At 32.9% G+C, this 22,261-nt stretch overlaps 4 protein-coding genes across 6 annotated transcripts; 2 read left to right on the forward strand and 2 right to left on the reverse strand.

The window, feature by feature from the left end:
* Window positions 1-3,730: 3,730 nt before the first annotated feature.
* LOC112744648 (rhamnogalacturonan I rhamnosyltransferase 1) lies at window positions 3,731-6,983 on the forward strand. Its single transcript, XM_025794331.3, has 8 exons — window positions 3,731-4,579; window positions 4,769-4,836; window positions 4,952-5,040; window positions 5,166-5,331; window positions 5,422-5,711; window positions 5,784-5,988; window positions 6,089-6,246; window positions 6,543-6,983. The coding sequence occupies exons 1-8, from the start codon at window positions 4,318-4,320 to the stop codon at window positions 6,802-6,804; spliced, it is 1,500 nt and encodes a 499-aa protein (XP_025650116.1). The 5' UTR covers window positions 3,731-4,317; the 3' UTR covers window positions 6,805-6,983.
* Window positions 6,984-8,513: 1,530 nt separating this feature from the next.
* LOC112744649 (dolichol-phosphate mannose synthase subunit 2) lies at window positions 8,514-9,595 on the reverse strand. The gene is made up of 3 exons (XM_025794332.3): window positions 9,451-9,595; window positions 8,978-9,105; window positions 8,514-8,845 (listed from the first exon to the last, which is right to left on the reverse strand). Exons 2-3 carry the CDS (start codon window positions 9,065-9,067, stop codon window positions 8,693-8,695), a joined length of 243 nt encoding a protein of 80 aa, XP_025650117.1. The 5' UTR covers window positions 9,068-9,105; window positions 9,451-9,595; the 3' UTR covers window positions 8,514-8,692.
* A 4,605-nt stretch (window positions 9,596-14,200) lies between these two features.
* Window positions 14,201-17,136, forward strand: LOC112744652 (transcription factor BIM3). 3 transcript variants are annotated; one of them, XR_011871503.1, is made up of 7 exons: window positions 14,201-14,512; window positions 14,706-14,802; window positions 14,959-15,028; window positions 15,128-15,223; window positions 15,664-16,088; window positions 16,523-16,698; window positions 16,799-17,136. XR_011871503.1 is itself a non-coding variant. In XM_025794334.3 (7 exons), exons 1-7 carry the CDS (start codon window positions 14,425-14,427, stop codon window positions 16,889-16,891), a joined length of 999 nt encoding a protein of 332 aa, XP_025650119.1. In that variant the 5' UTR covers window positions 14,201-14,424; the 3' UTR covers window positions 16,892-17,136. The 3 variants fall into 3 exon arrangements, 1 of the variants encoding a protein (XP_025650119.1); XR_011871504.1 differs by having other exon boundaries at window positions 16,552-16,698; XM_025794334.3 differs by having other exon boundaries at window positions 16,569-16,698.
* Window positions 17,137-17,259: 123 nt separating this feature from the next.
* Window positions 17,260-21,981, reverse strand: LOC112744651 (O-fucosyltransferase 27). Its single transcript, XM_025794333.3, has 10 exons — window positions 21,490-21,981; window positions 20,927-21,011; window positions 20,253-20,323; window positions 20,078-20,166; window positions 19,746-19,989; window positions 19,527-19,639; window positions 19,332-19,422; window positions 19,114-19,242; window positions 18,359-18,906; window positions 17,260-18,147 (listed from the first exon to the last, which is right to left on the reverse strand). The coding sequence occupies exons 1-10, from the start codon at window positions 21,679-21,681 to the stop codon at window positions 17,682-17,684; spliced, it is 2,028 nt and encodes a 675-aa protein (XP_025650118.1). The 5' UTR covers window positions 21,682-21,981; the 3' UTR covers window positions 17,260-17,681.
* Window positions 21,982-22,261: the final 280 nt, after the last annotated feature.

A 22,261-nucleotide genomic window follows, 5' to 3' on the forward strand; every position in this document is an offset into this window, starting at 1 on the left:
AGTTGAAGTTCCAATCCAACAATGCAGTCGTAAGCAGATTATTCTGACATTGCACTTTAGACACAAAAATTCATGCCTTGTGACTCGTGCATTTAGGTAATATTACATAAGATTATCAATTACTCGTGAACTAAAAACAATTAAATATTGTATAGTTCATGCAGATCAGCAGTGTCATCTCCATTATTATTCTTGCGTGTACACGCTACTAATGGAAGTATACTAATGGAAGTATGGAACTCCCTTAAGATGAAATGAAATCATAATTACTCCCGTGATATCATGTCATATTACAAATTATTTCTATTTTTTTTCTATAATATTTTCTAATCCAACAAGTTAAGATCTAGTTTGTCGTAAAATTAAGTTTCAATTAAAAGTTTATCGTTAACTAATAGATTTACACGTACAAAATAAAATTTAAACCTCAAACACTTATTTAAACGAAATAATGAATTAACTACTAAATCATAATGACTAATATCCATGCCTTGCACTAGAGAGTTACAATATTTAATTTCCTTTAATTGCAAATTCAATAACACCCTCCTATTTCTTCCTAGCTTGGTAAGACTAACTGCCTCAAACCACATAATGCAAGCTTCGCCATTCACCAAGCCAATTATGCCCTTGCATGAATCACTTCACTTGATTCTCATCAACACTAATGATTTAAAGTAACCCAAAATCAATAAAATAAAATTGATGGCATCATATCATGCACTTTGAACCAATTGGGAGCATGGCAGTCTCCTACTGTCAAGGTTGCGTTAAATTGTCAATGAAGGAAGAAGCACTTGAATGAGTACCAAGACACAATCTATCTAAGCCTTATCTAAAATACTACTCTTTTGACATTAATTAAAACTAGAGGGAGAGTCGTGCAATGCACTACTGTTAAATTTGAAATGTTTTATATTAAAAGTATTTTACAAAATATTTATGTAATAATTTATATTTAATTTTATATAATTATTTAACTAAAATATAATGCAAATTAAAATTTAGTTTATTGTTTTAAAAATTTTAATTTATTTATTTTTAAAAAAAGTATAAATTTTTTTATATTAGAGTTATATAAAGTTACATTTTTATTTGTTGTTTTTATTTTACATTTGTTTTGTTATTATACTTTGTTTTTCTGATATGGTGTTCTTTGAATTGTAAAATAATTAAAGAAAAATGAATAAATGAGAATGAAAAATACCAAAAATATAATAAAAAATTATGAATTAACTTTATAGTCATAATATATTTGAATGTTCTTGATAAAAAGATGTGTCAAATTTATATTTGGAGAAGTTTTTGACAATTAGTATAAGAGATTAAAAGATTGAAGAGTAGTAAGAGTCTTATGTAGCATTTATAAATAAATCAAATAATATAATAGTAAGAATCTTAATATGTATAAGTTGTAAAATTTGAATATTTATAATTACAAATTTTTATAATTATTCTGGTATTTTTAATATATGTTGATTGTATTTAATTAGTATGTTATGATTCAATTGAATATAATAAATAAGAATTTTTCTTTTAATTTATAAAAAAATTTAACTAAAAAATGATTAATTAATTTTGCCAAATCATTAGAATTGCTAACGTAGTATCATTAGCAAGAAAAAAATGAGTTAAACTCGTTGCAAAAAACGTTGATATCAATTTTTATAGGATTTGGATCCTCTAAATTTTGAAATTTACTTCAGAGTGTAAAGTGTAATTTCTTACCATTTATTTCATAAGAGGACCAAGAGAAAATTTGAGAGAAAAATTATTCAAAGGTGAGAGATCACACTTCACCTTCTACCTTCTAAAGTGAAATTCAAAATTTAGAAGATGCAAATTCATTTTTATAGGTTATAAATAAATTTAAAAGCAATGTTTTTGTTTTAAATAAAGTGCTTCAGCAAGCCTATGACTTAAAATAACTACTATATGTTCACATGATGTTTTATTTAGATGGAAAAATAATCACTTTTTTATAGAATCACTTGTGTCAAAAGTTTAAATATTAGAGAGAAATACATAAACAACTATATATCTTACACTTAGTCGTAAGTTTCATTTTTTGATTTGTATAAATTTTACAATTTTTTTTTCTTCGTTTCGTACTTTTTTTAAAATTAACAAAAATTGAATTCTAAATCTTTAGATTATAGGATTATTTATTCTAAATATTTAATCTAGGTAAAAAACTAGAAATACATAAATGATTATATATCTTACATGTTTTAATCACAATCAAGTGAGTATTTCACTTATATAAATTACAAGAAAAAGAATAAAATAAAATAAAATAAACAGCATCTCTGTGTTAGTATTGAACCAACTTTCAGAAACATTAAAGAGGAAAATTGTGACAAAAACATGCTGCAACTTGGTTGAATCCGCACCTTTTGTTCACAATTTTCCCACCACATCCTTATCTCCATATGTTTCAGCTAAGTCACTTGTCACATAAAATTGAGCTGCAACTATTTCATTCCTTTGATTGGTATTTATTTCATTGAATAAATTACTATTTGTATCCATAAAAGATACAAACGCTGATAAATGTATTTATATAAGAATAAAATAACAATTGTATTCATGGAAGATAGCTCCCGTGTGCCAAGAATACCTAACGGACCAATTGTGTAACCCACGTTCGGGTACTTTTGGCACACAGAAACCATCTTCTGTGGTTATAATTGTCGTTTTATTCTTATATGGGTACATTTGTTAGCATCTATATCTTTTATAGATACAAATGGTAATGTATTCTTATTTCATTACTTTGGTGTTGGCCATGAATATCTTTTCATTATTATTTTCAAAAGAAGACAACTATTCTCATCCACATTTCATCAATTCGTTTCATGCAATTTAGTAACAAAAATACAAGAGGTGGTCCTTTGGTCCTTCTTTATTATTATTTGGTTTTTCATATTCCAAATATTTATATCCTGATTATTATCTAAGTCAACAAATTCTCATAACTTCGTGTCATCTAGCTTTGACAAATTGACAAAGGAAATATGATGGAACTGTCAACAAATTCTAATCTGACCCTATTATCGGATTAGATAGACATTTTTTAGTACTATATCAAAAAAAGAGAGATTAACAATCACATTTTCTAAGTGACCAACCTAAACATAGATTTACTTTAAAAAAAAATGTTCATTATTTATGACTTTATGTTCACTCTTATCCCGTGAAGAGTAATGTTAGGTGAGTCTATAAAAATAGATTTGACATTAAAAGAAAAAGAGTAAAAACAGAAAAAAATAAATAAATAAGAAAAAGAGAAAAATAAGAATAAAAGTGGTGTCAAAATGATTTCCTAATATTATTATTTTATAAACACATTATTTTTTTCACCATTAAGGATGATATGTAATCCATCCTTCTTAAAATAAATATTTTTTAAGACTTATTAAAAAATTAATATATTTAGATAATCATTTCTTTTATCTAAATACATTAAATTTTTAATGAATAAAAAAATTAAAAGAGACAATTATTTTAAAAACAAACGATATAAAAAATAATATGAGTAAAAAGTATATATTTTTTAAAGAATATTGAAAATTACTAATAAAAATATAATAATAAAATTCAAAATGCAAATTGATGTTGGTTATAGTTAACACTTAACAGGGGGTCCCAATGTCTGTTAAAGTGTAAATGCATTACCTTTCCATTTTTGGCGCCTTATTTAGAGGCATTGTCTTTGCTTCTTTCCCTCACTTTACTATATCAAACTACCCTCTTCTATTCTTCCAAAGAATGAGTTAACTAATTGTCAAGTTACAAACTTTTCAGTACCATTGTTATTTGTACCTTGGAAAAGTCATTTCTTTTTATTATTATTGATAGTTTATGTTCATCAATACCCTCAAAAACTAATCAACATTAGACCCATTTTAGGGAATTTCAATTGGATTTTTCCATTTGTTTTTTTCTTCACTGTCTAAATGAAAAGCTACATTGCTAATGTTCTAGTTGCTAACATGCTGAAAATCAAGGAGTTTTTAGAATTTCAAGGTGTATAAGATAACTATTGATGTGATTCAGAAGCAAGAACATCAGCATGTCTGGTGGATGGATCACATTTTTGGCTTTGGAATAATCATGGAATTTGGTCAAAATGTGGTTGCTTTGAAGATCCAAAGGTAAAGGTGTCACTCTTTGGATTACCCTTGAACCTTGAGGGACAATTTATTAAGCATCACTAACTCTAAGTTCAAGGAATTTAGTAAGGCTTTTGAAGAGTTAAAGTCAAAGTGAAAGTTGAAACAAGAATCATTGGTATTAAGATGGGTTGAAGTGGTGATGGAGATGAAGCTCAAAATGTTGGCTTCTGAAAAAGTTGAGAATTCAAAGAGGTTGACTATAAGGCCTGGAATCAAGGTGTGGCTTGCTAGAGCCATTACAACTGCAATAATTTGGAGTATTTTTGCTCAAATGATTGCTCTGAGGGAATTGTTGGGGCCAATTCTGTTAATGGGCATGCCTTATTGTTTCAGTTCCCCTGTTGTGTTTCAAATTGGTGAAAAGTCTTTGGTTCCAACCAAGGTTGTTCTGCCACCAAAAAGTAAGTCTGTCTCTGACACGCAGAAAATTGCTTGTAAGGGTGTTCATGTTTTTTTCTTCTATGAATGCTTATTTGAGCTGTTCTATTGATCATTCCCCCTACCTACTTTCAATTTGCTTTGTGTTTTGGGTTCAAATTGTAAGAACCTTGATGCTTGTCCCTACTGAATTTGATGGTTCTTGTCATCAGGGATTTACAAGAACAATGGTTATCTTATGGTCTCATGCAATGGTGGACTCAACCAAATGAGAGCAGCAGTAAGTTATTTGCATTGTTTACCATTTCTTCAATCAACATCATCATTGGCATTCAAAGTTCAAAGACTTAGTTTCCTACCTTTCTTTTTTCTTTTTTTTCCCACCCTCAATGCAGATATGTGATATGGTTGCTATTGCAAGACAATTAAATGTCACTCTCATAGTTCCTGAGCTGGATAAAACCTCTTTCTGGGCTGATCCAAGGTTATGCACATAATTCTTGCTACTTGCTATCATACTTTGAGTTTGGAAAGTGTCCATTTTTACAACTACCCTAATTTCTTAGTTGGAAAAACAAAATCCTCACCTTGTTTACATTGTTGTGGCAGTGACTTCCAAGACATATTTGATGTGAATCATTTCATTACATCCTTGCAAGACGAGGTTCGGATATTAAAGCAACTACCATCAAGGGTGAAGACGAGAGTTGAACAAGGACTGTCCTTCTCAATGTCTCCTATTAGCTGGTCTAACATCACATACTATGAAAATCAGGTCTTTTCTCAGTTTACATGATTTTGTTTTTCAATTATCAGATAGTCTTTGGTGCATCAGCACAGCTAATTGTCCTAAATGTTGTGACAGATCCTTCCTCTCTTGCTGAAACACAAGGTTGTGCACCTAAATAGAACTGATGCTCGGCTTGCGAATAATGGACTGCATACCGACATTCAGAAGCTGCGCTGCCATGTTAATTTCAATGCTTTGAGGTTTACTTCCCAGATAGAAGAGCTTGGTAGAAGGATAGTGAGGATTTTGAGAGAAAGAGGACCCTTCATTGTACTTCACCTTAGATATGAGATGGACATGTTAGCCTTTTCTGGCTGTGCTCATGGTTGTGACATCAAGGAGGAGGAGGAACTTACAAGAATGAGGTAATCTAAGGGTGAAAATATTATTTCCCCTAGTTGTCATTTGAATGTAACTCTTTGCAAATCAAATTTCAGATATTCTTATCCTATGTGGAAGGAAAAGGTCATTAATTCTGAGCTTAAGAGGAAGGAAGGTTTATGCCCTTTAACACCTGAGGAAATTGCTCTAACATTAACAGCACTAGGCATAGATCATAATGTTCAAATTTATATTGCTGCTGGTGAAATATATGGTGGAGAGAAAAGGATGGCAAGTTTACTCAGAGAGTTTCCTAATCTGGTAAGTAAAAAGAAGCAGAACCATGCATATACACTAACTATACTTGTGTGCAAATTGTTCAATTACTATTATTATTATCATTTTGTCTAAACTGAAACAGGTAAGGAAGGAAACTCTGCTGCACCCTTCAGATTTGATGAATTTCCAGAATCACTCATCACAAATGGCTGCATTGGATTATCTTGTGTCCCTGGAAAGTGATATATTCATTCCAACATATGATGGCAACATGGCCAAGGTTGTGGAAGGCCACCGCAGGTGTTTGTCACTATGCTCCTTTCTGAAATCTACCTTAACCTTTGATGTGGTGAAGAAATACCTTTATTTTATTTTTCTGAGAGTCTATTTTTTCTTTGTTGCAATTTTTCTAGTATATAAGAGTCTTAAATGTATGAATGAAAATCATTTGCATCTTTGATCATAATTGAAAAGCTTTACAAGCCATTATCTCTTTGCTATACACATTTCATTTCAATTCAACTATTCAAGTGATATCATCTGCTATGAATTTAGTTGATGGTTTAATTATTTGAGATCATAATTTTTTTTTTCAGATTTCTAGGATTCAAAAAGACTATACTACTGGATAGAAGGCTTCTGGTAAACTTAATAGATCAGTACACTAATGGTTCATTGAGCTGGGATGAGTTCTCCATTGCTATTAAGGAAGCTCATGTCTATAGGATGGGAAGCCCTAAAAGAAGAATTGCCATTCCAGAAAGACCAAAAGAAGAAGACTACTTTTATTCCAATCCTCATGAATGTTTGCAATTGATAGATGAAAGTCATGAAACATTGGAAAGCACATTATCTTAATTAACAACATAATCATAAGGCAAAGGCAATTGTTATTGAAGGAGCTATGTCCCTCCCTACCTTTGCTTAATTGATTTTAGTTCAACACAAGAATCATTAACATGAATTACATGTTTTGCTGCAAATAACATTGTATGTATGAAGACTCAAAATGTGTACTATTTTTAGCACACTAAAAACTTCTAACAAAAGAAAAAAGAATAGTACATCTTCAAGATTCACCAAACCAAAGTGAAAACAGAACCACATTACAACCATGCCTCTTGCTGTGCTTTCTGGCTGCGGCAATGTGCCCTTTCACGATCAGGGCGACCGCCGTGGCATCCATCATGTTGAAAGAAAGGAAACTTTCATTTATTTTATGTACTCAATTACGTAATGTCACGTTAGCAAAAATTATTACTTTTTACCTTGACCGCATAAATAATTATCCAAAAGAACAGATGTAATTAGATGACTATAAAACGTTCTACACTATCAATAAATCTAAACTCTATCTAACATTTTTGGATATGAGAGAGAACTTTTATATGTTTGATAAAGGTTAAAGAGAACAATATGGTATATATTTATTAAAGAGAACTTTCATCTGTATTATTTAATATATTGTTCCCCGATCCCAAAATTTAAACAACTAATCAAATTTGGAGGATAGTGTTTTGAGTGATCCAAAAAAGCCTTGATGATGCCAACTACACCTCTCTTTCCTCAAAGAACAATACGTTCCAGCAAACATTTTTGTCAACTTCTGCTTGTCCCATGCATTGTAGGGTAGTTTTGCAAGCTAATCAACACAAATCGAAAATCCAAGAGGCTCCTCAATCTTGGACAAGAGAATTTCCATCTAGGAGCTCTTATGGTGTTTCCATGTCTTTTACTTTGATAATTTTTTCATAAAAAATCATAAGTAACATAACTGTTTCACTTTTAATGTACATACTCAAGTGTTCTTATCTATTTCATAATTTTCAAGAGTTTCATAAGTATTACAAATGATTCATTTAGAAGTTTTACAAATGACATGATACCAAAATTAAATCATATTATTCACCTAAACATAACTTATTCAGTATGGCCAGGAAGAAGAGCATAAGCAATAAAATCAAGTAAATAGCTAATAAAAACTTTTTCTGCCAGGAACCACTGAAACTTTAAATAGTGATAAAGAAGAGAGATCAAGAATATATAATCCCAAGTCAAACAACCCATGTTATTCCAAGCAAATTATATCAGGATACCACCATATGGCTAATATCCATCAGAAACAGAATTCTTGTCTGCATGCAAGAAGACATTGCAAGGAAAACCTACTTCAAAAAAGTGTTTCTGTACCCTCAGCTGCAGCAATTAAGGTGGCTTTTGCTTCTAAAAGTTGTTAATATAAAGTAATAAATAATAGACTTTGTGATATTTTCATGAATAATATTGATGCAAAAAGTTACACATAGCTCATCCATGAAAACATTCACCACATTTTTACCCCCTCAATTAAAACATACCCTTAGAGGGATTTTTGTGAATTAAAGTTTGGGAGAAGGGACAAAAGTGAATGGTTTGAAGGGTTACTATGATTCTATTTTACTTGTCGAACTTTTCACTTCAATATCTTCCCTTCTCCTCCAAAATCTAAACACACAAACACATCTTAAGTTTTCTTTCTTAGCAAAAAAAAATTACCTTGATGTACTGCTCTATTTAGTGAAAATCTCTAATCCAATCAAAACAAAACCACTCATAGTCATAGGATAGTAATATTGAACTCTTATAAGTTATAAAGAAATAAATTTCTTCTCAATTTACCAGATAAAAAAACACTAATTGCCTTCACAAAAATGAACACTAGTTACATTATAAAGGACAACCAAATAACCTCCAAAACATACAACAATTAAGCCTTCTTCTTTTTTGATTTGAGCATGACCAATCCAATAAATATGCACAAGAAGCAAAGAATTGCAACACCAGCTGAAACCGGTATTAGTATGGCATACTCTTGAGGCAAGAAATACTTGTGCACAAAGTGATCACCATCTACAAATGGCTGAAAATCAAACACCAAAAGAAAACATCAACACACAAGCTACTCCTACTAGAAGTTGAAATTTTGAAGGCAATAATAGCAAGCTAACTTGATTTTAACTATATAATTGGGGAGTTAGTTAATAGCACTAACCAGGATTATAACCCAGAATGTATAATACGTGAATATTGATAAGCTAAGAAAAGTTAGTAGAAATCCAACTGCTCTATCAGCTAATTCCATTTGAAAAGATTTGCCCCCTTTTTGCTCTTCTCACTCTCCTGTTCACAACAAATTTGCATTCATCACAATATTGGACACTTGAAACAAATATCATTAGCTATAATCACGGTTTTGATTGAACTAAAGATTCTGTTTTTAATATAAATTAGAACAATGAAAAGAGTAAAGTAAGGGAGAACAAATATCACAGATAAATAGTTAAATACTTGCAGCAATTGGCACAGATCCACGTAAAGTTTTAAAATTTAAACAAACTGTGAAATGCTTTTGTCTTCTAAGTTCTAATCCGAATAGATTGGGAACAGAGAAAAAAAAGTGGTGCAAAGTTTAAATAGAATATGCAATTGGAACAATACAGAGAGAATAGAGAAGAAGATAATCACCAATGATGGGGGAGAAGGCTACAGAAGAGAATCTTGATCGATGAAACGAGATCGTTCACGAAACACAAGAATCAGAAAAAGAAGATTCAAAAAAATTAGAGATTTTCATGGAGCTCTCATAAGTTGCTAACGGAGGAAGAGGGTCTGCGTTGGGTGGGTGGGAACCGGGTTGGGGTATGGGTAGAATTCTTTGGGTCGGGTCTACTTTTGTTTACCTTGAGTCCTTGACCCAAGTCCAAAAAAACAAAGGATTTAATTTTATACATATTATTATAATAAGAACTCAATTTTGATATTGTATCGTTTCCAGAGTTATCTAATTATATTGATTTTTTAATAATTATTTATAGAATCAATATAAAAAATAATTATTTTTATTGATGTTAAATTATATAATTAGATATATATAAAAATATTATTATAATTTATTAATAAAACTTTTTATATTTTATATTAATTATATTATGTGTATACAAAATAATTATCAAATTATATTATATTATATTATATTATATTATCAAATTAGTTTTTTGTATAGAATGTAAGTTAAAATATAAAATATATATTAAAAATAAATTAAATAATACATATATTTATATATAAATATATGATGATTAATTTATTAGCTAAATTTTAGTATATATTTAACATTTTTATTTTATATGTTGTGGAGTTTTTAAAAATTATAAAGTAACGTACTAGTGTATCTCAGGTCTATTTTTATAGATAAAAATAAAAATAAAACAACAATTTAGTCCCAAAAATATTTCACCTCAAACAAATTCATTCTTGAAGAATGAAAAATACCAAAGAGAAAAAAGGTTTTTGACATTAACTTATGGAAAAGTTTTTAAATATAACTAAAATATCGGTGTTTTAATATTTTTAACTGTTGATTTTAATTAATATATATTATATATATTTTTTATAAGGTTTAATTACTTTGTTGGTTTCTATAGTTTCGTAAAATTTTCAATTAGGTCTTTATATTTTTTTTTTTAATTGAGTTCTTTCACCAAAATTTTTTTTTTAATTGGGTCTCTATACTTTTTTTCTTTTTATTTAGTTCTTTATACCAATTCTTTTTTATTAGTTAGGTCCCTATAAAACTAAGCCAATTACTACTTAGAGGGATTTAATTGAAAAAAAATTAGTGCAGGGACCCAATTAAAAAATATATATAAGGACCTAATTGAAAATTTCACAAAACTATAGAAACCAATAGAATAATTAAACCTTTTTATAATTGAGATTAAACGGTTAAAATTATTTAAACACTGGTGTACCTGATACATTTAAAATTCTTCCTAACTTATGTTGGACACATCAAGTCTTGTCAAAAAGTACTTGATGTCGTTAATAGACATGGATTAATTTGTCTAATTTTAGAATTTTAAAAGACAAATATATCTAATTTTAAAATTTAAAGAAACTAATATTTATATAAATTAAATTATCTGATATTTAGAACCACTCAACTAATAATAATCTAACTATCAATCTTAATGTATTGACTAATTTTGTAGTTGTTCATAAGGAATATAGATTTTGGATCAAAAGCTAGTGTTATGAATTCTACCTAAGGTGTTTAACTTTATCTATTTAAATTGGTTCTTGCCACTAAAAGCATCAAGTATTTTTTAACAGAAAAACTTGACACGTCAAACGAAAACAAACTTCATAGACTTATTTGATATTTTTTATTATTTAAAGATAAATTTATCTAATGCAAAAGTTCTCAAGGATTAAATGGTCACTTTCATCCAAAAATAAAAGCTATATTAATATATGAGTTGAACCTATTTTGGCCCTTGAAATTTTCGATCTGCCTCAATTTCGACCCCTAAATTTAGAATTACTCAATTAAAATCTTCAAATATTGAATCGTGACCCATGTTTGCCCCTGTCGCTATCTCTGTTAACGGAGATCTGATGTGGCACGTTAAGTCGCCAGAGTATGTATCCATGTGTCACGCAGCTTGCCAGAGTGAAAGTGTGATGAGTAAATGATGTGGCAGAATTTGAATGAACTCAATTTAACTCCTCTATAGATGATAAAACCCTAATTTGCAGCCCTCTTTTTCGAATATATTCAAGACTATGCTAGAGAAATGATGAGTTCAGGAAGCCAAGCTACAGTGAGTTCTGCACGATCACGTTTTCATGGGGCTTTCCAATGTCGTCTTCTTCTTCTTCTTCTTCTTCAATGTGTTGCTACTGGTATTTGTGGGTGACGAGTAATCTTAACATTTTTTTTTGTTGGTTGTTGCGAAATTGGCAGAGTTTTGGGAGAATATGGTGTGGCTTCTTTATGTGGACAGACATTGAAGAAGAAAAGAGTTTAGTGGGAAAAATACAGCCTACAAACAGTGATGATAGTTGGAAGATGAATTTATCATGGAGAATTACTTCAATGAAAGTTGAAATTAGGTGTTTGAAAATATAGATTAGTATTTTAAGTTTGGTTATTTTTTTAGTTGTGTTTCTGATTGTTATGTATGGTGTAAGTATGATTAAATTTTGAATTAAGGAAAAGTATAGGGTACCAACATATTATCTACCAACTTCTGTCAATTTTTATTTATAATTGTATTTCATGGAAGTGTGTTCGTGGATGTGTCTAATAATTAATATATTTTAAATATATATATAAAGAGTCACATCCAGAAAATATATCTATAAAGACACTTCTATTAAACACAGCTATAAAAAGATATTTTTATTAGACACATCCACGAACACACTTCCATGAAACACAATTATAAATAAGAGTTGGCAGAAGTTGGCAGATATGCTGTTGGTAACGTAGCGGAACCGTTTGATTAAAAGTGTGGACTTGAAGGTATGTACTCTAAGGATGAATGAAAGCATTGTATTCAGATTTTCATGAAATAAAAGTATGGTGCTAGCTCCTCTAGTACAATAGTAAGGAAGTAAAGCAAAGTATTAAACACATTAGTACCATTCATAAAGCTAAAATAAAGTGTCTACATTTAGTGAATATCCAAAAGCATTGTTCGCCAATAGCTGAACAAATATCCAAAAAGTCATGAATAAAATACATCCAGAAATTCTTTAACAAAATAGCCAAGTATTTAGACACATATAACCATGTTCCAGTGACACAAGAACATGGCTTGGAAAGAAGCATTGGTTTAGGCTGGGCTGGATTTGTGGAGGTGGGCTGGGCTGCTGGCTTTGACTTGGGCTGGGTTGCAGATTCAGAGGTGGGTTGGGCTAGATAAATTGAGGTGGGTTGGGTTTGAGATTTAGAGTGGGGCTGAGTTGGAGGAGTAGAGTTCAGCTGGCCTGGGAGTGCAGAGTTTGCTTCAGAAATGTGATTGTATTTTGTTCAAGGAGTATGTTTGAAATACATGAAGATGGATTTGAGGTGGTGTCAGATACCATGATTTTTGGATTGGGGATCATAGGGACCAGTTGTGGAACCTCATCAAGTTCATGTTCAGAATTTCCATGCTCAAGGTACACATGCACTAGACCTTCATTATTTTTTGCGTGAAAGCACATCTCTAAGAGCTCCTTGTCATGTGAAAATGCTCTCAACCCAGTCTTCAAGGACCTCCCAGGAGCTAGCCACCAGCACTCCTTCAAATTGTTATATCCTAAAACCTTGTAGTAATTTCTTATTGAGAACACGTCCAATGTATCTTCCTCTAGTCCAAATAACTGTTCAATTTAGTCTCCGACATACACGACTTTTCCATCTTCTTTTGTCTCAAAACTTTCTCCATGGTGGATGACAATTGTTATATCATTATTCATCTACATTGCAAAATAACAGAAATCTCAACAATAATTTTAAAAAATAAAGCATACTGACTTAACTGACTTCAAACTCCAAACAGGACAATAGGTCATCATTCATTTTTAAACAACAAATTCTTTATACACAAGCAATAACACACACATAATAACATTTATCCACATCCACCAAAAGATAAAATCAACATTCTCTTCTTCATCAAGAAAAAAAAACCCCTAGCATCGTTCACATGCAAAAATTTACAATGCCCTAAATATAGTCAGCACCTTCTTCGACAATAACAATCCAATACAAGAACCAAAACAAAAGCCAAAAACAGAGTACTAAGAAATTTGTGAAAAAAAATATATAAATAACACTTCCTAACCTGATCTTCGTCGTCTCTTTCCGCGCCAATGTTAGTTCGTCAGCAATCTCACCAAGCAGTTCAATACACCACCAATGTAGGCTCTGATTCTCCTTTCTCACAGTCAAGCATGCGAGAAGGTTAAAAACGTGGAGAAGAAGAATAGAAGAAAAAGAGAATGAAGAAGAAGGGTCAAGTTACGTTTGTCTCTTCATCTATATGTTGACCCAACGTTTTTAACCCAACGAAGCCCTTAAATGACGTCACATTGAGTTAAAATTGGGAGGGAACCTAAAACGACGTCGTTTTAGAGTTTCCTATGTGTCAACTTAGCGTGCCACATCAAATCTCCATTAATAGAGATAGCTACATGGGCAAACGTGGATCACAATTCAATATTTGAGAGTTTTAATTGGGTAACTATAAATTTAGGGGTCGAAATTGAGGCAGGTCAAAAATTTCAGGGGCCAAATTGAGTTCCAACTCTTAATATATAGTATAGTAAACAAAAATTATGAAAATTAAAGATTTGTATTTATGTGAGTTAATTATTAAATTAGTATAAAAAAATACGAAAAAAACACACACAAAAAAAGGTACGAAATTTATAAGGTTATTATGTGAATTGTTTTTGTTAGGTTTAGCCCCATTATTTGACAAAAATACTTGAGCGCGTAGCTGAGAGGAAATAAATAAAGCTTTAAAAGGCTTCATCATCGTCTGTCTCGTTGTAAGTTCCAACTAACTAGGGTCAGGTTTTTGCCCATTCCTAACAGCTTCACTACACTTCCTTCCCTTGCCATTTTCTCGGGATAATTTCCCCTTTTTATCGAGAATTTTGAGCATGGCTAGGTCTGCCAAAGGCCACCAAGAAGAATTGGACGACGACGACGAAGAACACTTCACTGCCGACACCTCTTCTCCTCACAAAGGTTCTCAATCTTTCTCTCTCTCACACGCACACTGTAATTTGGGGTTTTTGTGGTTCCATCTATGTCTTTTGATGAGTCTCTCAAAGTTATTATCTTTTTCAACTTAGATTTTGAAATTCAGCGATAACATTGTCAATTTGTCACTATTCATTGTTGTTCTTGTTGTTCTTGTTGTTATGTTGTAACTTGGCAGTGAAGTTGGATGAATCAAATAGTGGGAAGAGGGTGAACCCTCATCGTTCGAAGCATTCAGAGACCGAGCAGCGTAGAAGGAGTAAGATTAATGAAAGGCAAGCTCTGTTTTTGTTTCCCTTACTGTTTCTTTAGTCATGATTGTTGTAGACGAGTTAAATGCTTTTGTTTAGGATTTTGGTAAACCTTTTGTGTGAATGTTTATAGTAATGGTTGAAAATGGTTGGTTGAAATGAGTTGTGTTTGTGTGTCAGGTTTCAGGTTCTGAGAGATCTTATTCCTCAAAATGATCAAAAAAGAGATAAGGCTTCCTTTTTGTTGGAGGTGATTTATTCAATCATGTTTTTTGTGAGCTTGTTTTATGTGATGTTATGTCCTTTTGAACTTAACTAAAGGATCTTTTACCCTTCTTTTTATTTGCAGGTTATTGAGTATATTCAGTTTCTGCAGGAAAAACTGCAAATTTATGAACAGACTTGTGAAGGATGGAATCAGGAACCAACGAAATTAATCCCATGGGTAAGGTTACATGGAATTACGCTGTGTGCGAATTTTTCCTGAGTGTTGGTTCATTTCTGCCTTGCTTTATGAAATGTTGTGTAAATGCATTTCTTTGTAACTCGGAATTGGTAGTAATGATATGACCTTTGTGTTTGTCTAGTTTGATCAGGGTTTACTTTTACACTGCAAAACAGAAACAACCCAACTGCCAAGCCTTATTCCAACTAAGTTTCATTACTTACATTACATGATGCTAACTGATTTAAGTTCCGTTCATTCCTAGGTTTGTTTAACCATATTCTGCAGTTTCTTCAAATTCATGTCTGTTGTAGTACTCCGCTATGCGCAGTTAAATGAGTTCTGAAATGGCATAGTGGCAGCAATAATATATAACTGTCATAGTGGCTGGTTGTGCCTGATTATATCCAAATTTTATTGTTCACCTCTAATTTTATCAGAGAGGTCATCATGGACCTGCAGAAAATAAGGCAGATACTTCTCAAGCTATGCAAAATGGATCTGCTCACGAAAAAAATGATGTCTCTCCATTATTGCCAAAAAATGTACAGAACCCAATAGAGTCTGACTTGTCAACAACAACTATCCAAAAGGGCCACACCATTGGTTCAGCTGTAGAAGCAGTTCCAATGGGCATGCAAATGAGACTGGATGCATTTGACCCAGTTGTAAGCAGCAGTATGCCAAACCAACGTCTGCATCAACCTATATCTAATGCTGATATGTCCTTCCAAATCCAGCCCCAAGTTTTGTTTAGTAAACCAAGCAGCGGCAACTATATGGTTTCGGATAATGTGTTGATGGAACATGAAGAGCTGACGAATGAAAGTGAATCACAAAGCATTTCAAATGCGTACTCGCAAGGGTGAGTTTCTTTGATAAGTCTATCACAGTTTCTTCACTTATTTGTTGTTTGTAAATTTTAGTGAAATAAATTAGTTTATTTAGCAAGTGATGAACAAAACGGAGATAGGGGTGTCTGTGTGTAAGGAAACCTGTTGTCCTATTTTTGATCCACCCTTCATCACTGTTTACCATCTGTTGGAACTTCCTCCTTAATTCAATCAGTGTTCTATCTTGTAACTTGTTTATCTATTCATCATCCTCCTTGAATAGATAGAGAATTTACAAGATAACTTTGATAAGTGGCCAAAAGCCACTGAACCCCATTTTGGACAATCATCAAGCTGTTATCCCATTCTTCCCTCTCGTTGAGGACCAAAGCTTTTAGGAAATAGTGGATTTTATCCATTCAGATTTCAGACTATTACATGACTTCAAGTATCTTGTAATTGGAAGGGGATATCATTCACGCCATTGCTGATTAGGTTTCTGTGTCCAACAGAGTATTAGATACTCTTACACAAGCTCTGCAGTCTTCAGGAGTGGATCTGTCTCAGACTAGTGTCTCAGTGCAAATTGATGTTGGTAGAAGATCAAATCCGGGCTTTATCCCTTCTGCATCTAGCTCAAAGGTTTGTTTTATACTTCATTTCTTGGTCAACAAACTGTGTTCGAGAACGGACAATTTTTAAGGATTTTTCACAACATTGTTTCTGCCAAATATTTGTTCAGGTGTATGGAAACCAGTTTGTGACCAATAGAGTTAATTACTGCAGTGAAGACTCTGATCAAAGTCTAAAGAGGCTGAGAAGAGATGCCACCTAAGGGTGCCCACCCCCCACGTTTATTGTCTTGTTTCTTGTCTTTAGCTTAGGCGAAATGGGAAGAAGGATTAGATTGGATCGCATCAATTTTTGCTATGCTGGTTAATTCTGGAGATGTATATTTTAATATGGTTCTGGTTTTGAAACAAAGGTATATTAGTTAAATAAAGTGTTAAATACATATGTGTGTGTGCACTTCCACTTGATTTTGCGATTGAATGGAAAATATTTTATATTTTGCTTTCAGCAGAATGTATTATGAGTTCAATTTGTACGTTCTATCAGTACAGACAAATGTTACAAATGTTAATAATTAAACAATAGAAATAAGTTGCTCCAACATAATTGCAATAGTTTGAGTCTTCTCAGTTAAAAAACAAAATGTGGAAACTACTTTCAACAGTTGCAAAAGTGGATTTACATTAGTTGAATGCAGTCTGTAAAACTATGCATGAGAGAAAACCAGAAGTTCCCTAACAAAAAATTCAAACTACTGACCTAAACCTAATAATAACTACACCTTTCTTGCTAGGTCACATCAAAACTTAAAAATCTGGGTCAATAATTTAGCCTTTCATGCTTATATTTGAGGAATTGAGCTGTGAAAAGGCACAGGTATGGATGATTCTTGCTACTGAATTTCCTGAATCAGAGTTACAAAGCCACATCTCAATGACTTCACGCCACTTCTTGCACCCAGATTGAATCCAATATGGCAACAGTTGGAAGCAAAATTGATTTATGAACAATATATCTTGAGAATGTGAATCCATTAACATATTATATTGATGTCATCTTTCCCCACCCTCAAGTTCATCTTGATCCTCAAATTGATTTTCTTCTTTAGTGCTTACTTCTGCTTCACCACCACCTTGATTTACACCACTTGGTGCAAAGAATAATCCAGATATTGAATCATCGTCGGCTAGATCGTCTTCATTTTCCTTATCTTTTGTTTGAGAAACTGGACCAGCGTCCATCCATGCAGGACATTGATGAGAAACACCAAGCGCTGTCCAAATTTGGGAAGCTGAGGGAACAGAAGAATTATTTGATACTTCGTTGGCGTTGTGCCTTGAGCAAGAACATTCAGGGACTGGATGCGATAGAAAGGATAATGGTTTAGAATTATTTGATGCTTCTATAATTCCATCAAGTAATGTTTTTCTCAAATGCCTTCGAACTGATGTTAGCCAGGTATGATTTGCTTGATATGTGTGGTTCCGGATCTCATCTACAAGTTTAACAGCTTCTTTTCTGCATCAACAGAAGAATGATTACCAAGTGTTAAGTTACAAATTTGAAACTTACCATTTGATATCTAACTTGATATGGTAAGAAAAAATGTCTAAGTTTTGATCTTAACTGAATAATAAAAATATATTGTACAGTGTTCCAAGCTTATGATTTATAGCGATAACTACTTGTTGAAAGCATACATAGATACATGCAAATAAAGGTAATTTACCTGTCAGGTCTAAATGTCTTTGATGCAGCTGACTGATATAGCCTGTGACCCATCACCAAGCTAGCAAAGTTCGGATGCCCCTTGCCGTCACGGTCAAATCCAGGGATAAATACATCAGCTTCAACACAAACCGCATAGTCAATAGCCTCCCATAGTAATTTATGGGCATTGGTCCTCAATTCCATGACAGTGCTATCCGGCTCATTGTCGCTTTCTGCTACCCAACCCCACCAACCCTCTATATTATATGATTTTGGCCTTGCGGGAGGTGGAGGAAGTGGCCGAGGGCGGGGACCTGCATTCTTCCAAGCTGCACGCTTTTTAACTTCTTCGGTGAAAGGATGTGCAGGAGGAGCATTAACTAGGTTAACCTCTTGCCCGTAGAGCCTACTCAGCTCCCAAGGGGTGCTAAGAGAAGTTCTATCAACTACATTTTCAAACATTGCATGAAGAGCAATCAATGTTCTTTGACCACCAAAGACTTCTCCTCCGGATACATATATAATTGCATCCTTTGTGTATCCATAAGCACGCAGAAGAATACCAATCTGAAAGCAATCAAAATTTCTGATCAATACACATGGGAGCAGTATAGACATAGTAGTACTTTTATTTTTCAACCATAAGCCCTTTACTCGAGTAAAGGATCTATGGAAAAATTGCAATAACTATTACAAACTTTGGAAGAGAATATCTGATCAATTAATTGACATTGAACAAGTCAAGTTGCTCAAAGTTTGAACATATCTTTTTACCTCCTCTGGCATTAGAGGACAAGAACCTTTCAACCTTGCTGCAGCTGAGTTCACAGAAAGCCTCCCCTTGACAAATCCACGCTTTATCATCCAAGATCTTTTATGTTGAATCAGTTCGGTGTGCACGTCCTTGAAAGGAATATAAAGCCACAGCTTAGATATGAATAAAAAGGAGCTTGTGTGAGAGAATTGGCATCCATCTTATTTGAAACATGTACCTGGAAAAGCTCAGCGCAACCGTGATATGCTAAAGCTTCTCTAGTCATGCCAGGGTCAAAGGCAATAAATGGTCGACCTGGGGCTCTTAACCTATGATTGTATTAGGAACTACATGTGTTAACTAAAAGAAGCAAGAAATAATAACCAGGCAAAGAACAAACAAATAAGAGACATGACAATGAAGATTGTCTTGCCTCTGTAAAATCCTAGCAGAAAGATCCTGGACTTCTTGTCGGAACCGAAGAGCATGAAAAGCAACTCGACATCTTAGCCTCTGGTACTCTTCAAAATGTGGTGGAAGAATGGGCTATAAAAAGAGAATAAACTACAAAAATGACAAAACTTGGGGGCGAGAAGCCAAAATTAAGATAAAAAACTTGAATGGGAAGCAGAAATTATCTTAGCTAGTTTACCTGCAAACATCCACCTTCAGAGATAACTATTTCAACTACTGAATGCTTCTTTAATACGGGAAGAACACGAAGCAAATAATAAGTTGGTGATGCTGAATATGGCACTCTAAAAACAGGAATCTCCTTCTTCCTCCTTGCTCCCTTGAGATCTTTTGGAAGAGTTCTCACAACTTTGACATCTTTTGCTAATGACAGTACAAACTGATCCTCGTTATATAGGTATGCAAAACTCTTGAACTGAGAGCTGAAAAAAATAAGTTGGAAAGAAATACTTTAGATCACAGAAGGCAAGTTCAACATTAGATTCTGTAATTCGTTGGAAGAACATGAACCTTATTCCCTTGCTGCTGGTTGTTGATAGGATCTCAGGCATTACTAATGTAGCATTAAGAAGTCGAGCAACCACAACCACATCGCATATCTGAAAACCATCGGATAGGAATACCCTTTTAGTTCAACATGATTTAAGTACACTAGGATAGAGACCCCGAAACACCATACACTCACCGAATTCCTGATGTCATGAAAGCCACCTTGTATCCGGACAAAAATAAACGCATTTGTTTGTGAACTGGGATCTATCAAGAAAGGAAGATCCATAAAATATGTATTCACATATGAATGTATACATATATTTAGAACAAAATGAAGTGCAGAATCCACAGAACCCTTCAAACAATTTGAAATTCCATATCCTCAATGAACTAGTTTATTTCTGGTTGTGTATTTGATCTATCTAGCCAAAATCAGAATTATGCAGTTAATCTACATATATGAATGTATACACATTCACATATCAACTATGATGATTTGTTTCCTCAGACATCGGTTAGGTTAAAGATAACATAGCAATTTATTTACAATAAGGAGCAGCACTAAGCAGAATAGAATTGAAGTGCCAGTCACATACCATCACATGCTTACACATACAATTGACTTCATATAGAAACCCCCATAATCTGATAATTCTAAGTTTATATCAGACCTTAAAGTAGTATAAAGGAAGCTAGAAAAAGAAAATTGATTGCTCTAACTAAGAAAACTTAACAATCAAGAGACAACCAATCCGAAAATAGAGTACCTCGCAAGTTTGATTATGCAGCAAACTAATATAACAGCACAAAATTCTTTGCAATTTAGCAAAATTGTAGAATGGAAACAAGATGAAAAGTTGAACTAACCAGCATAGTATCCTCTGGGATTTGAGTCAGGATACAAGGACTCAAGACGCTTTACAGGACCCCATAGTCTTCTATATGAGGCACTCTGCATCACAAAAAATAGAAAACAAGATTAAAAATGAAAAACATAACCGAAAAAAAAGGGGGAAAATGCAGGAAAAGTAATGCTTAAAAGTAATTGCAGCTTAATATTACTCCAAGTACTTGGTAGACTCAAATGTAATCCAAATTCAGTCAAATGAACAAACTAACAAAGATCCAAAGCCAAGGAACACAAACAAGGCATCACTTATTTCGGAGAAACAAAGTTAATAAAGCAAAGTTAATGTATGACTATGACCCCAACACCTTTGTCATCTTGTTAAGTGCAAAGCCAAAAATTCGTGAACTATGAAACACTCCCAAGGACATAAAAGGGTCTCAGCAATGCAAATAAATCTGGGGTTGAACAGAAATTAAATTAAAAAGGAAAAAGCCAAAAAAGGTGGGTGCCCCAAATAAAGTAACTAAGAAAAGAAGTTGAGATCTTTATTGTGAGATATGATTGCTTGATGATTGATTACATTTGAAGGGGAATGTTGTAAGTCAAAGATGGGTCTCCAAGAGAAGATTGTGACTGAGGATTGGTATTCTGCAATGCCCATTTCAGTGAATCTGGCAAGTAGGAAGTGTGTGAAGATTGAGAAAGCTGAGAGAACAAGCCCAACAAGACCAACCCATTTCATCTTTGACTTCATCTTCACTTCCCCTTTCATTGAATACTAAAAAAATTGTATCTTTTTTTCCCCCTCACACTCTCTCTGTTGAGCTTCAGAAGCAGAAGCAGAAGCAGAAGCAGCAGCCACAAGAGAAGTTAGAAACAAACTAAACATGGAGATAAAGAGAGAGATTGAAAGAGTCTTTGAGATTGAGATGGGCACGTGTTAAAGGGTGTCTTTTGTTTAAGATAATAACACAGTCCAGAGTCCACACACACACACACAGATAGAGAGAGAGAGAGAGAGAGAGAGAGAGAGAGAGAGAGAGAGAGAGGTGTGATGTTTCCAACAAGTGTTGGATTTGGTTGGATCAAGACCAACTTTGTATTCGGACTATGTTTTTTTTTTCTATTTTACTTTTTTTTTTCTTTTCCTTTTTCTTAAAGAAGAAAATTTTCACCATATCTTTTTTAAAATGGGGAAAATAAGGAACATTAGTGATTAGTCTATTATTTTTAAGGCATGGGATTTTGTTCTCAAATTATTTAACAAAATCCACACACAATAAGCTCGTAAATATTCCAACATTTATGTTGAAGAGTGAATATTGTTATTGCCATTTTAATAATATCGTTTT

The sequence above is a fragment of the Arachis hypogaea genome, chromosome 14 (genome assembly GCF_003086295.3).
Source record: "Arachis hypogaea cultivar Tifrunner chromosome 14, arahy.Tifrunner.gnm2.J5K5, whole genome shotgun sequence".
Classification (NCBI taxonomy): Eukaryota; Viridiplantae; Streptophyta; class Magnoliopsida; order Fabales; family Fabaceae; genus Arachis; species Arachis hypogaea.